The sequence below is a fragment of the Phyllostomus hastatus genome, unplaced genomic scaffold, assembly GCF_019186645.2.
Source record: "Phyllostomus hastatus isolate PE091 unplaced genomic scaffold, TTU_PhHast_1.1 phas_scaffold_1674, whole genome shotgun sequence".
Classification (NCBI taxonomy): Eukaryota; Metazoa; Chordata; class Mammalia; order Chiroptera; family Phyllostomidae; genus Phyllostomus; species Phyllostomus hastatus.
In genome coordinates, this window is record NW_025334011.1 from 11637281 (window position 1) to 11652133 (window position 14853).

At 43.8% G+C, this 14853-nt stretch overlaps 1 protein-coding gene across 19 annotated transcripts in view; it reads right to left on the minus strand.

Annotated features, from left to right (window-relative positions):
- The window catches only part of SVIL (supervillin), a 213380-nt gene that overhangs the window by 26329 nt on the left and 172198 nt on the right, over positions 1–14853 (minus strand). For all 19 annotated transcript variants that reach the window (XM_045858133.1, XM_045858128.1, XM_045858126.1 and 16 more), the window contains 5 exons: positions 9118–9265; positions 5773–5862; positions 5597–5683; positions 4033–4210; positions 1307–1479 (listed from right to left, as the gene is read on the minus strand). In XM_045858133.1, the coding sequence (XP_045714089.1) occupies positions 1307–1479; positions 4033–4210; positions 5597–5683; positions 5773–5862; positions 9118–9265 (676 nt within the window). The remainder of the gene's footprint in view (positions 1–1306; positions 1480–4032; positions 4211–5596; positions 5684–5772; positions 5863–9117; positions 9266–14853) is intronic.

The following is a 14853-nucleotide window of genomic DNA, read 5'->3' on the forward strand; positions in this document are numbered from 1 at the left end:
AGGAAGATTGTGAGATGGCTTTCACCAAAATCCTTTATTTTCTATCAAAAGTAGAAAAGCAGGCATTCCACAAGAGATAGTTTAATTCTAATGTTTTTCTGGAGGCAAAGTGATCAAGTTGCTGATCTCTTGAGGCCCTCTGCTCTCTGCTCTCTGCCCTCTGCCCTCTGCCCTCTGCTCTCAACTTACGATTCTAACAAGATGCAGAGCTTCCAGGGTGCACCAACACACGCGTGTGTGCCAGTCACCACAGAGGCATTCTCTGTTCCCCCGGGAGTGGAGGTAGAGAAAAAGTATGAAAAACTTGTTCCAATAAACCTTTACTTCTCCATCTCATTGTTTTTTTTTTAAATGTATATGCTGGAGAGAAATTCAGAACAATTATTTTGCTGGGATTAGGTTCAAATACTGAAGAAATATAACACACTTTGACAATTCATGGGGCATAGTGATTCTGAAATATACTTTCTCAATAAACCAGTGACACTGAAAAAGCTCAATCACTCTATATAAATACATATATTTCAAAGAAAAACGTTAGGAAATAGGGTTATGAGTGTTACAGGAAAAGAAAAATTATAGGAAGAATATTCAAAACAGCATGATTTTGTGGTCATTATGTAGGTCATTATGATTATGACCTACATATGATTATGCAGGTCATTATGTCCACTGAGGAAACCTGTTTCAAAACTACAAAACTCCACCTCACTGGGCAGGTAAGAGCAGGGCAGCTCTGTCTCCGGTGAGACAGGCAGGTGGGAGCCTCGCTCTCCTCTCCTTGCTCCACCCCACGCTCCCACTCCACCCAACCCATGTCCCAACTTCCAGGAGCCTGAGAGTCCCATCAAAAACAATTTGCAGAACACTGGTTTTTGTATTAATTAATAATATAAAAATATAGAGTTAGGCAAAGCACTGATTTGGGGCATTCTCCCTGTGAGAGATCAAATGATTTCCTCTTGAATAAGACTAAGCGGAGAATTATTGTGCTGAAAGTGGGCTGGATTACAAGGCCCAGAAACATCCTTCTCCTCCAACCTCTTGAAAGAAAATGCAGCAAATCAGGGTAATCTGCATCTTCCAGCTAACAGATGCTCGAGGCTAGAAGAATTTCTGTGAAAACCTTTAAGTTCAAGGCAGATTTTCTGCAGGTGTGCAAATGCGTGCACACTTAACTCATTTTTATTTAATGAGTGTCCTATGAGCGCTACTCCTGGCCTTCGCAAGGCAGAAAAGGGAGGACGAAAACACTGCATCACCAGTTGCCGAGCTCAGAAGCAGGACGGTGGTTCCAAATACTCACTCTTTTCTACTTTCATGCGCTTTGACTCCATGAAGGCGACGTTGAGTCTCTGCTCAGTGTACTCCTGGAGGAGGTCTTCTCTGGCTGCCAGCATTTTCAGGGGGTTTTTGGAAGCCTGAACCCGGCGCTTGGGCCTGACTGCGCGCTTGTGCTCGGCCACTGAAGACGTCAACCTGAGGAGCAAAGGGGAGCTGTGGCCTCGGTCTGGACTATCACCCACTCCTGGTTTACTGCGGGCCTCTGACCTGAAGCGATGGGCTCCACAATTTGATTCCCTGATTTCACTGTAAATCTTAGAACTCTTCCTCCCGCCCGCCACTCGCCTGACACGAAGTCACAGAATCTTGGGGATAGAAGGGAGGTTCAAGGAGAGAGTCATGCAATTCAAGAGCCCAGACAATCCCAGGAAGGAAGTTTCTTCCCTGACTCTCTCACACCCACACACTCATTCCAATTCTCCCCATTGCAGGAGCCTGAGGGTCAGGGAATAATGCACATAATGCACACGTCTACTTCTTCTGTTACAGGCGAGTCTTTCAAGAATTACAGCCAGCCACAGATTCTCCATTTCATCCTCATTCTTCCAGACTAATCTTTCTAATTACACAATAATTTTTCAGTTCCCTCACCAAGTTTCATAACGAGTCTCCTTGCAACCTGTCGCCCCTCTTTAGAAAAGAAGCACTATTTTGAAGAATAGATGGAAATAAAGTAGTTTCACAAAATCAGCTACGACTGCCACACACTCACACAACTCTCTGGGGCAGAGGGCCAAACCTGGGGAGGTGTGTGGGCCCAGTCACGTGACTTCCCCACAGATTCCAGCTGCTGCTCCCAACTTCCAACTGCACAGGCCTACGTGCGAGTCTTCTTCATGTGCAGTGTTGCCGTGTGTGTGTAAACGAACACACATCTTTTAAATGTAGAATGATTTAAACAATGACTTTTGGGAAGCGGTTTTAAATAACCATGTATGTAAATACCCAAAATATTATTTAAATACAGGAAGTGGCAAATTGTTAATTTTCTTAAGGTAGCAAATTGAAAAAAAAAAGAACATATTGATACATACCAAAAATGTATCAGAAGTAGCGTAAGGAAAATTTTATGACAACTACACAGACTCGAGGAAGAGACTGTCTCTCTGATAAATTTGCAGGAAACGGATACATGTGGCCCAGAGCAGTGGGCTGAGCCAGCCCAGTGCCTCCCCCTGCTTCTGGTGAGAGCACCTTACTCTGCCCCCGCCTCCCACCCCGGCTCAGGAGGGGACCGGACGCCAGCTCTGTCCAGTCTCCATCTTCCATCCCCTTGGCCACGATGCTGGCTAATTTAGGAGTGGGCTCAGACCCAAGAAAATCAAGCCTGGAACTTCTGGGAAGGGAAGCTGCCTGTGCTGGAGCCTCCAAGTGAGCAGACCCAAACCCAGGGCTGGGTGTGGCCGACCCCTACCACTCAGTCACGGCCTGGAAACAGGCACGCTCGAAACTGCATCCTGAGTGCCCCCAGACCCTGAGTTCTGCCCCGGCACTTTTCAGGGAGTGAACCTCTAAGCAGCCCCATGCCTTTCTCCTGCTGATGCCAGCTTGACCTGGCCTTCTTTCTGGTGCTTGCAACTGAGGGCACCAGGAACCACGACCACTTTTCTCCACTGCTTTAGTCACATTCCCGTGTGAAGCCGGGCCCGTGGGCATCACTGAGAACAGCCTCAGATCTACTGATTTTATAAATTACTGTAAATTAGGGAATATGCTTTACTGATTTTCTAGTTAGTTGTATTAATTTGAGCCCATGTGATCCAAATATTTTTTGAAAGTCATGAGTTTGGTGTGTAAAGTCAAGAATTTGATATGTCAAAGAAAAGGTATAGAAATCTCTGCTACATGGTGTTAGTCTAAAAATATGCAGAAGAACATGGGAGTGACGTGAGAAACCTGTGATGTGGGGTGTGTGTGTGCGGGACTTCCTGCCGGAATGCACACCAGCTCTGGGGAGAGCACATTTCGTCCGCCCACAGCACTGTGCAGCCCGCTTGGAGAGTATAGCAGCCTACCCTTATCCACGGCTTCACTTTGCATGGTTTCGATTTCCCGTGGTCAACCCTGGTATGCAGAAAATTCCAGAGATAAACAATTCACAAGTTTTACATTGTGCGCGGTCATTTTGCCGCCATTCTGCTTCGTCTTGTGCCTTATCTACCCCGTGGACATTCCTCGCCCGTTCGCCACTTAGTGGCCATCTCGGTCATCAGACTTACAGTCCCAGTGTCACAGTACTTGTGTTTAAGTCTCCCTTATTTGGTCCCAAAGCACAAGAGTAGTGATGCTGGCAATTCAGATATGCCAGAGAGAAGCCACATCGTGCTTCCTTTCAGTGCAAAGGTGTGTATGTAGTACAAGAAAAACTATAGCAAAGGACTCGTGGACATGGACAACAGGGTGGTGATTGCAGCGGGGAGGGGGATGTAAGGCGGCTAAATGGTACTGGAAGAAAATACAGTTAAGAAATTAAAAAAAAGAAAAGAAAAAACAGAGTATTGGAAGACTTTGGTATTCTCCACAGTTTCAGGAATCTACTGGGGTCTTGGAAGGGTAATAATTTGGCTATACTGAAGTTCTATCACAGGTGTAATGCAGTGAGAGAGAACAGCCTCGTGACAATACTAAGGGGAAGCCGAAGAGGGAGTCCGTTCTCAGTGGGTGAGAGGTGGGTTTGCAGTAACTTACTTGGGGACATAAGGGTCAAAAATAACATCAAAGTCTTCTTCCAGCTCCACAGGACTCCTTGGCACCGTATCGTCCATGCTGCGGTAAAATTTGGCAAAGGTTTCGTCGTCGTCCAACTTCATCACCTCCTTCACAGATTTGCCGGTGACACTGAGTACGGTTTCTTGCATCCCACCAACTATGAATAAACAAGCAAATAAACAACATGAATTTTTGTAAAAACATTATTCCAACTGCACCTCACAATATCTTAAAAATTATTTTCCTCCTACGTAGAACAGATGGGAGTTCACCCTGGTCTCTCTTATTTTAAGTTATGTTATAACAATACTCTCCAGTCTACTCTCCCCTGTTACTGAACTGAACATACTTTCGTGTATCACAACAGGGACATCCAGGGTCATGTGGATGCTTCGAAGGCCTGCCTTGACTTCTCATGAAAGGACTTCCAGTCTGAACACAGCTCCTGAGGTGACGGTGACGTGGCAGGAGAGAGCAGGGCGGGCCTCGCTGCACACAAGCCCACTACACAACTTGTGCTACTCGGAGCAGAAGTAGCCTCAGCCTCATTTGAGGTCAGGGGTCAGCAAAATCTTTCTCTGCGAAGGGCCCTTAGTAAACATTTTAGACTTTGCACAGGACTCTAGATGGCCTGTGTTATAACTACTCAATCCTGCTGCTGTAGCGCAAAAGTGGCTATTGATAATACCTTAACAGGTGGGCATGACTGTGTTCCAATAAAACTTTATTTAAAAAAACAGGTGATGAGCTGGATTAGACCCCTGGGCTAGATCACTGTTACATATATGTAATAAACTTCTAATTATTTGCATTGCTTGCCTTGCCAAGTTAGTTATCTTATTATACTTAATATATTTCTGGTTTAATGGGTTGTTTGTATTATTTCCAACCTATTTGGGGTCAGTGTCAATGATGGGGATTCCCAAAGTTTAGTATTTCACAGGTTTCAAGTATGGAGAATTTTAATTAAGAGATAAGGATATTGCTACATATTATTCTTTTATTTTGTATATTTATTTCAATGTATATTTACTAGAATATTCTTTTGGAAATCATTTGTGATTATAATATATATCAGCTGCTACCTCTTTGGAAATTGACATATCCAATTTAAAGTTCATCTGGCCCAAGATCATGTTGAATTTGAGGAAGTATAATAATCTGCTTGCAGGGTTAAAAGCAAAATTAAGTCATGGTTCTGCTGGGATGGCATCCCAAGGATTTAGATGTAAGAAGAAGTGTTGTTGGGGGTCCCCAAGTCAGCACATCATCAAACAGACTGGAGCTTGATGACACAGTCAGACTTGGCCAGGAACTTCATTTTTAAAAAGACAACAACAAATACACTGCTGACGGCATAAACCAGCACGGTCGTATAGAAAGAGGACAACTGAGGTGAGGAGAAGGCCATTGCAGTTGGGAGTTAGAGATTTTGAGAGAGGGGCAGGTTCATTTTAGGTTTCCTTGGCTACTCACTGAAATCCGAATTGCAGTGTGTTATAGGTATATAAACCAAAGCTTCCCTCTGGCTGCTGGCATGTACCTTTGTTATTCAGCCTTCTTAGGAAGGTCTCCAGCCTGTCCAGCTTCAGGTCCGACTCTAACTGCATGTCTGGTCTGGCTTCGATATCTAGGCAAGGAGAAACCACCGATGAGAGTACCACCGAGGACTCTTCTGATCGCATAGTCACTGGCGTATAGGGTGCCTTTGTGACTTACCTTCCAGGGGCTTGGAAATGGGTGTTGTGCCCCTTGTCTTACTGCAGATTGGTGACGCTGTTGGTGTTATGGCACTGGGTGACGCCAAACCTGCAGACACAGAAGGGAGCTGTTCAGTATCTCAGCGCCATTGCCGGACACACCCCGGACCATGCTAGGTCTCTCTTATCTCTAGAGTAGATTTTATAATGTACAGAATTTACACACAAACACACATGCACACACATTTGGCAGGTACATTTGGCAGGGGACTGCAGTAGCTGATAAAACATTGTCCAAAACGAACAATGAGGACATGTGGGGAAACACGTCCATAACATGTAGACAGAATAAGAAATTACGACAGGCTATCAGGGTATTCTTAAATGAATGGAGTGTGACTTCTGAAGGCCCATTGAGGTGGTGGACACAGCTGAAGAGAAAGCCATTTGCACCATCTCCCACCGAGGAAGAGGAGAATGGGCTGTGGTGGTGGCTGGCAAGCAGCTCCCCGCTCTGGAGTTCCCTCCCGGTCCGAGGTGAGGGAGGGACAGCACAGCCTCTGGGGGCATCATGCAGGAGCGTGGTTCCATTGAACAGTAACTCAAGAGCGCTAACCTTTTAGAAGAAAGGCCTGGGAGAGCATACATTTAAATTGACCTGTGATCTCCGGGAGGGCATCTCCCCCTTGGGTGTGGCTAGGACCCAATGATACACTTTCTTGTGTATTTATCAGGGTGGGGAATCCTTAAAAGGAGGAGCATGGTAAGGGGCAAATGAAAGGGAAAGAAAGTAACTCCAGCATCAAAAAGGTATCTAGTTGAAACAAGAAATTTTAATAAAAACAAATCAGTATTTTCCCTCTCAACTTAAGCAGAAGGGTTTGGAAAGGGAAATAATTAATACATTTACAGCAAACAACATCAGGTGTTAATGTCGTTCATGTTCATTTGTAATAAATGTGAAACCCTTGGATGCCAGTGCCACCTGAAGCACCCCTCGGAGGACAACATCTGAAGATGCCACTGTCACTCAAAGGAAAAATACATGAATAAGTTGCTCTGTCCCTTCCTTCTATGAGCTTCTATGAGCCTTCTATGAGAGAAAGATGTATTATAGCATAACATTTTAAAGGAAAAATACTGAAACACAGTTTAAAACTTAAGGTTTAGGCAATAGTCTAGAAGCCCTCAAGATGTACATATTTTTACTTAATAATGACAATAAAATCTTCAAAATTTATCGTGGTTACTAGGACTGCAAAGGGTTTATATCAGTGAGAAAATAAATTTTCTTGGAAGATAATACAGTTAGGTGAAATTTGATATCACAGGCTGGGGCAGTAAATCATTACCTACTAAAAGGATGCATAAATGCACGGAAAGGTTCATTAGCATAGAGGTTATTAACTCTAGAGCTAATTAACACGCCTGATGCTTAAAGCAATTAGGAAACCTGGCCCTCAGTACTGGGTACTGCCAGGGCGCTCCCTGCTGCCCAGCACGCAGGAGACCTCTTTCCCAGCTAGAAATAAGTATTTTTCTGCAACAAGGGAGGGCAAACAGGTTTAAGTTACACCATGTTAAAACAAAGCATTCCCCACACCTCTTTTTAATAACTTCTACGTGCAATAACCAGTCACCCACTCTCTTGTTCAAAGGCACACTTTGAGTAGCTTTCTTCCAGAAGAATACTAGAATATCACAGAAACCTTTTGGAGTGTGAATTGTTACAGACACTCCAGGAATATCAGGAAGGGAGGAAGTGTTAATGAGGTTAGGGGAGAGCAGAGCTCTCTGCTGAGAGAGAATGGAAATGGGAAGGCAGCAGGCCTTTTGGCAACTCACTGGCATGCAGTAACTTGTGGCTGCAAAATGTATATGAGAATTATTTCCTGAGCAAGCCATAGACCAACTGTTAAATAAAGATCCTGATATACTCAGGAAAATGTGAGTGCAAATTCATCCACTAATAGGCACTTCTTGGACCATGCTCCCCAAATCTACAGAAGAGTGAATCTCCTTCCTCTGATATCATTGTGGACAAGGGCCTGTGGGATTTTGTAGTAAGGGCCCAGTTACAAATGAATTGTGATTTTTAAGATGGAGGAGGAATAAAAAGCCAAAACAAAAAGTCATCAGATAAAAGCCCAGGCCAGAGGTTGGAGGATCTGAGCTCTGGGTCAAGTTCTCCGCTAGAATTCTTCTTAACCAATGGGGGCCTCAAGGAGCTGCTTTTGTGAACATTAGATGGGGCTCATGTTAAAGTAGCTTAACATGATTACACAGTTTTGTGACTTGGTGAAGATACTCAAATGCTACTTCATTCTTCGAGAGTAAATTATCTGCTGTTATCTTCTGGTGATTCCAAGGTTAGGAATTTATTAGAGAGGATGCTTCCATCAAGATCTGAGTTAATCACAATTCAGGGGTTTCCCCTCCCTCCCTTCCTTCTGTGAATATTTATTATGAGACTACCACGAGTTGGGCACTATTCATGAGGGAGGATCCTGAAGGATTTTGAGAAAAGGAAAACATAAACCTAAAGAGCTGATGACAGTACAAATTAATTCTGAATGTGAAAACCTTTATCAGTAAGTTAGAACATTTGTTTTTTAAGTAATAGCTTAGAAAATAAGGGTACACATATAGGAGACAAAGGGATCCCAAATTTTAACCATTTCCTACAGGGTACGGAGGCTCAAAGCACTCTGGTGACTTGACTAACCACGTGACTCCTCGGTTTCCTAAGTCTTTGGGTACAGGCTTCACATCAGCTCTAAGATCTCAGATGCAGAGAAGAAACTGCAGGGAAATCCCACTTTTGTAAGTGGAGATACCTTTTAAACATCTGTTAAAACACACATGGAAATGTGGCTTTGTGAGCCAGAGAACACCAGTTTGATGGAAAGGGACCTAGGAATTTCCCTAAGAGGGAGAGAAGAGAAACTCCTTCCCCGAAAAAGGCTAATTTGGGTTAACTGACTGCCAGATGGCAAGGAAATGGAAATAATTTAAAGGCAATTATGGAAAAGAACTAAGATTTGTGAGCAGATTTAGCATTGCTTTTGAAACTTGTGCTCAATTTCCAAATGGCTAAGTTTTGAAACGTGACTAATTGAATTATGCTTTTTACATTGAAGATGATGCTCTGTATAAAAAAAAGTTTTCAGTAGGAATATCTTGGGAAAACTACCCCAAACCATTAACACAACTTCAGTGGGATTAAAAACTGAAAAACACCATGGCATGATTGTTTTCATCAAGTTGTCACTGCCCGCTCCCCTCCGCGGGTGATGGAGCATGCCTGCACACACACACACACACACACACACACACACACACACACACACGTGCACACTCTGACCTTTCTTCACCATTCTCCCGGCCACTGTGAACTGGGTGGAGTCGTTAGCTGCTCCTTTGCCTTTTGTCTTCCAGGCTTCCTCTCTCACAGTGATGAGGTGCTTTCTCTCTTCGATAGTCATTTGGGTGTCTCGACTTTCCGTGACCCGCTGTTTTTAACATGTACAAAGGAGAACATAGGAGAGGGAAATGAGAGGTGCATTTTAGTGTGTACCATCTTGCGAGCTGAAAAACAGGCAAACAAAGGGGAGCACTGCACTGTCCCAGACTGGCCATAATTGTTCTATCTGAACTGGGCTGGGCTTCCTTATTTCCAGCTTGGTCAGCGATCACTATCAGGTCAATATCAACAGTACTGAAACTTTGAATTAAAGCTTAGGTTCCTTTTTTTTTTTACTATTTGTTTGGAACATTGGAACACCAGGATGATACTTTGTAAAATAAACAAAAATAGAGACTGCTTTCATGCCATAAACTATACAGGGTATTAAGGTTGCTGTTTTATTACCTATCTGGTTAAACTCAGTTGATGAGGAAATTTTATTCATTTTACCTCTATACATAGTCTGTCTGGAAAATGTCCAGCCATTGTTAATATAAGGAGAATGGTTTGCACAACATCAAGGTAACCTGGCAGCCAAGGAGAGTGGACTGGGGTATGTATGCATGAGCAATGACGACTTCACTGTACTAGTCAGTGGAGGTGGTAGATGACACTGACTGAGCATGTGTACCATGTGGCCATCACATTCAAAATGACTGAGCAATTGTTTCTTGACCTTTTGGCTAAGATCAAGTGTAGTATTGAAGTGACCGAGGGAACCGAGCAACGAATCTGCATCACATTTTGCATTAAGCTTGAACAGAAACTATTCGGATGATTCAGAAGGCTGCAGCTATGAGCAACTGGTGGTTGGCAGCGTCATCATGACAATAAGCCCATTCATGCATCATGTCTTATGTGGACTGTTTTGACTCAGCCCCCCTGCAGCTGATTTGACACCCTGCAACTTCTGGCTTTTCCCAAAACTAAAATCACCTTTGAAAGGGAAGAGATTTCAGACCATCGATGAGATTCAGGAAAATACAAAGGGGCAGCTGATGGTGACTGGGAGAACTGTATGAGGTCTCAAGGTGTCTACTTTGAAGGGGCACCATGTATAATGTTTCTTGTATCATCTGTAATAAGTGATCCTATTTTTCATATTACATGTCTGGATACCTTCTGGACAGACCTTGTGTGTGTGTGTATGTGTGTGTGTGTACCTCACAAAGAACATATTGCTCTAGAAAATCTTGTCCACTAAGTACACAGGGACCACAGTCCATTGCAAGGTCGGGAAGGCTGATTAGGAGTAAGGTGTGCTATAAGAAGGTTTTCTGAAATTTGACATGCTTTTTCCTAGAGCAACTATGTTATTTGGGTGCTTAGGCAACTAGATCCTAGCTATTAAGTCATTATATATCTGACACTGAGGATGAATTATGCTACAGACTTAATCTACATATACAATAACATTTTTACCTAAAAAAAGGGTTTTTATAAGTTTCTAACTTGGGTTCTAGAGATACCTGCTTCTTCACTTTCTAAGCCATTTGGCCCAAAGGAAGAAGCCAGAGGGGACCTGAGGGAGCACGACAGGAGGGGGAGCTCAGGGTGTGGAGCTGCGTGAGAGAAAGAGGAGCAGGGAGGAGGGTGAGGGCCGGCTCAAGGCACGCAGGGCCCAGAGAGGGAGGGTGTGGCCTGGAGGAAGAGTGTGGATGGTGGCAGCAGGGTTCTCCTGGCAGGAGGTCTCCCAATGTTTGTGGGACAGGGTTGCTTTCACTCCTCCTTCGCTCCACCCTGCTTTCACTACAACCCCTCTCTGTGGGGTGCATGGGCCAGGGTGAGAGGCAGGGGAGAGGGACAACTGCTCTGGGAGCCAGTGTGGAGGAGGAAGAGAGGAGAGCGTGCTCCTGGGAGAGAAACTGCCTCTCGGGGCTGTGTACCCCAAAGTTGGTCTAGGCAGGGCCTTGAAAGGTGGGGCTGGCCAGCTTCCTGGAGTGGGCTTCAGCTCTCTCCTCAGGCTCTCCTTAGACCAGGAATGGCATCTCTGCTGGGGCGTTTGCTTTCATACTAGAGTTGAGCTCTCCTTAACTAATCTGGCAGCTACCCCAGCTCCTCTTCCCTCAAGAGGATTTTCCCTTTGAAGAACACAGATCAAAGGGAAGGTCAGGCTCCCACTGCCAACCTGGGAGTACCAGGGGAGACTCAGGGGAGTACACCCCAGGGGCTGGTGGGATCACTACCTCTCCACCCACTGCAGCCTGCCGGTTAGCTTCCCTCCACTGGCCAACGGGAAACAACTTCTTCCACCCAGAAGCATAAAACCATGCCCAAACCGGTACAAGCTGGTTTAAGCCATGAATATGGACTTCTCCATCATCTAGTTTATGAATCTTCCTTTTACAAAATTCTTCCACAGAGCAATCATAGCCAGAACTGGTTAAATTAGGCTAAAAACAGTTTCCCAAAGAGACATGATGACAACATATAAGGCACGATCCTGGCTTGGATCCTAAACAGGGTGGAGATGGGGCTAAAAGAGACATTATTTAGGGGGAAAGGGAAACAATGGAAATATGAACCATGGATTAAAAATTGCACCAATGAGAAATTTCCTCATCTTAGTGACTGTATTATGGTATGGAAGTGTGCTATAGCTTGAATGTCTGTGCCTCCCTTCCCCCATTCACTGGCTGAAAACGAATCCCTACTGTGATGGATCTGGGAGGCGATATAAACATATAAGGGGAAAGCAGCAAGCCGGCCCAGGGTGGGGGATGGATGGAGGGAGGGCAAGAGGAGTCAGGGAGGGAGAAAATGCCAAGAAACGGATCTGGTAAAAGATACATGAGAGTTCCCCGTCCATTATGATGACTTTTCTGCAAGTTTTAAATTTCATCAAAGTAAAGAATTACCCAACATTTAAAAAGCCTTTTCCTAAACTTTCCCACTCAAAATTGTTGAATGCCCTAACTACAAGTAACTACAAGTAACTGTGAACCACACACCCTTCTGAAGTAAACTGCAAATGAGGCTGACTTGCCAGGAAGACTTCATCAGAATTCATAAAAGAGAGCACGTCTTCTCTGAAAATGAAGTTTCAGGAAAGACTTTTAATCAAATCAACACAGCAATTGGCTTAAAATATTTTGGAAAAAAAACATCAAGTGCCAAGAAAGTCTGCTTGTCCAAGGATCCCCGGTTCTGTAGTGAGGTCAGTAGCAGCTCCGAGGTCAGGGCGCCGTTGACAACTCAGGAATCCCTGAATCGGCAGTTCCAGTCCCCAAAGCACTTGGGTTCCCCTAAAGGTCCTGCGAGAATGTCACACATATGGACATCTGAATGACACAGCTGCTTTAGGACTTAAAGCGTCCACTAATCTGACAGATCTGTGTTAAGAAGGTGTATTTTTTAGTCCCTCTAAACAATAATATTCAGCATGAAAGTTGTTGCTTCTCTATAAGTTTCACCTTAAGTTTGCTACTTGGTGGGGCTGGTCCAGGGCCCACTATTTCCTGCTATTCTTCACGTGGCTCTATAATAAGGTAAGGAATGCATAGCTTATTTATTCACTGAAGAATCGGATACATATTTACTCCAAGTTGCTATTAAATTGGAGAATTCAAAATGTACATGGACATTTACTTTTCTTTTTTTAGCCTAAAACTTCATTATTGTACTGTTTTTCCTTCTAAGTTTTTCTTTCCTCGTTTAGAGAAGGACGTAATACATATTATAACAAGTATTGTGCCATTATCCCAGGTTGATCCAGGTTTAGTCGGTGGTATTTAGATGGACTGGAACAGTGAGAGAATTGTCAGAACATAAACAGAAGCCCAACCCACATTGTGCCTCATTCTTTCTAACACCAATTCTGTGAGCGTGGTGTGGACAGATGGAGATGGAGAGGGGAAGGAATGTGTGTGTGTGTGTGCGCACACATGTGTGTAAAAGGCAGTGAAACAATTGAGATGAGAGGAGGGGTTTAGGGGTGGCCACAGACGTGGCAGAACACAGCCTGAAACTGTGCAAAGGATCAACCTGCAAGAAGGTTTTCAGGTGTCACCCTGACTGATGGGTTTGCCCTATATAGCTACAGCTGACTCTTGAACATCACAGGTTGGAGCTGCGTGGCTTCATCTACAAGTGAAATATTTTTTCTGTAAATGCATTTTTCTTCCTTATGATTTTTCTTAATAACATTTTCTTTTCTCTGGTTACTTTATTATAAGAATACATAACATACAAAACATGTGCTAAATGAGTGTTAATTTTATCCATAAGGCTTCTGGTCAATCGTAGTTATTAACTGTTAAGTTTTGGGGGAGTCAAAAGTTATATGTGGATTTTCAACTGTGTGTGTACAGGGGGGTCAGTGTTCCTAGCTGCCATGTGTTCAAGGGTCAACTGCACTGAGAAATTAGTGTGACTCTCACTAAATGTCTCTGACGCAGGGAGCTGATACAGGGAGAGCGGAACTAACCTGGATCACGAGAATTAGTGAGACTTAAGAGTAAAGTTCTCTCACAACTGGAGAGATTTATGTGTAGAAGATATTGTGATGTGATGTTTTTATCTTATTCACATCAAATTAAACTAAATTATAGAAAGAAATGATCAAGGCACATGTCAAGTTATAGAAATAAGGCAAAGTGACAAATTGGTACTTCTTGGTTTTCAAAAATGCTATTGCCATTTAGAAATCAGTGCACTGTTAAAGAAATTTACCAGCTTTGCCCTTGCCGTTAGTGATTCCAGTCCATCATCAGTGCACATAGTCGGAAGTGGTCTGGACAGAACATGAAAATGAGCTCAACTATGCATGGACTTTGAAGTAGCCACAATCTGGGCCTGTCACCACCTACCAGCTCCTACAATGAAAGTGTGTGTGTGTCGGGGGTGGGGATTAAGGGAAATCTTATTCTGGTACAGCCTGAGGCATGTGAGGAAGAAGAAATTGTGTGTTAAAGCTTGAAAAAGAGACAAACAGTCCATTAGGACACAGCCTGCGTCCTCTGGAAGTGCTCCGCCTTCTCTGAGCTGTGCGTCACTGACTTTGGACACCAGGACTGCAGAGGACAGGAGTCCCCTGGCCTCTGGGAGCGGACAGGCTGGTGCCACATAACTGGTGTGTAAAGCGTTTACCTGAGGAGCCTGTCAAGAAGCAAAAATATGAAGTTTTAAGGTATTTTAACTTTGAAGTGATAAAACACAGATTGCCTCTGGTAAATATATTTTTTAAAACTTAAAAATATATGGAGAGGTATTGCATGTTAGTGGATAGAAGATGCGACATTGTTAAGATTCAGTTTTTTCCAACTGGATCCATAGATTTGAGTACAATCCCAATCAAATTCCCAGAAAATTTGTACATATTGATGAACTGAGTCTAAAGTTTATGTGGAGAACCCAATACCCAGAACAGCCAACACAACACTGAAGGAGAAGAACAAAGCCAGACTGACACTGCCTGACTTCAAGACTTACTATAAAGCTACACTAATAATCCAGACAGTGTGGGTATTTGTGGGCGGGGGGGACAGACAAAGAGACCAGTGAAAGAGAATAGAGAGCCCAGAAATAGACCCCCACAAATGTACCCAACTAATGTTTGACGAAAGAGCAAAAGCAACACAATGGAAAAAAGAGAGTCTTTTCAAAAGTGGAAAACTGGACATTCACACTGAAAAA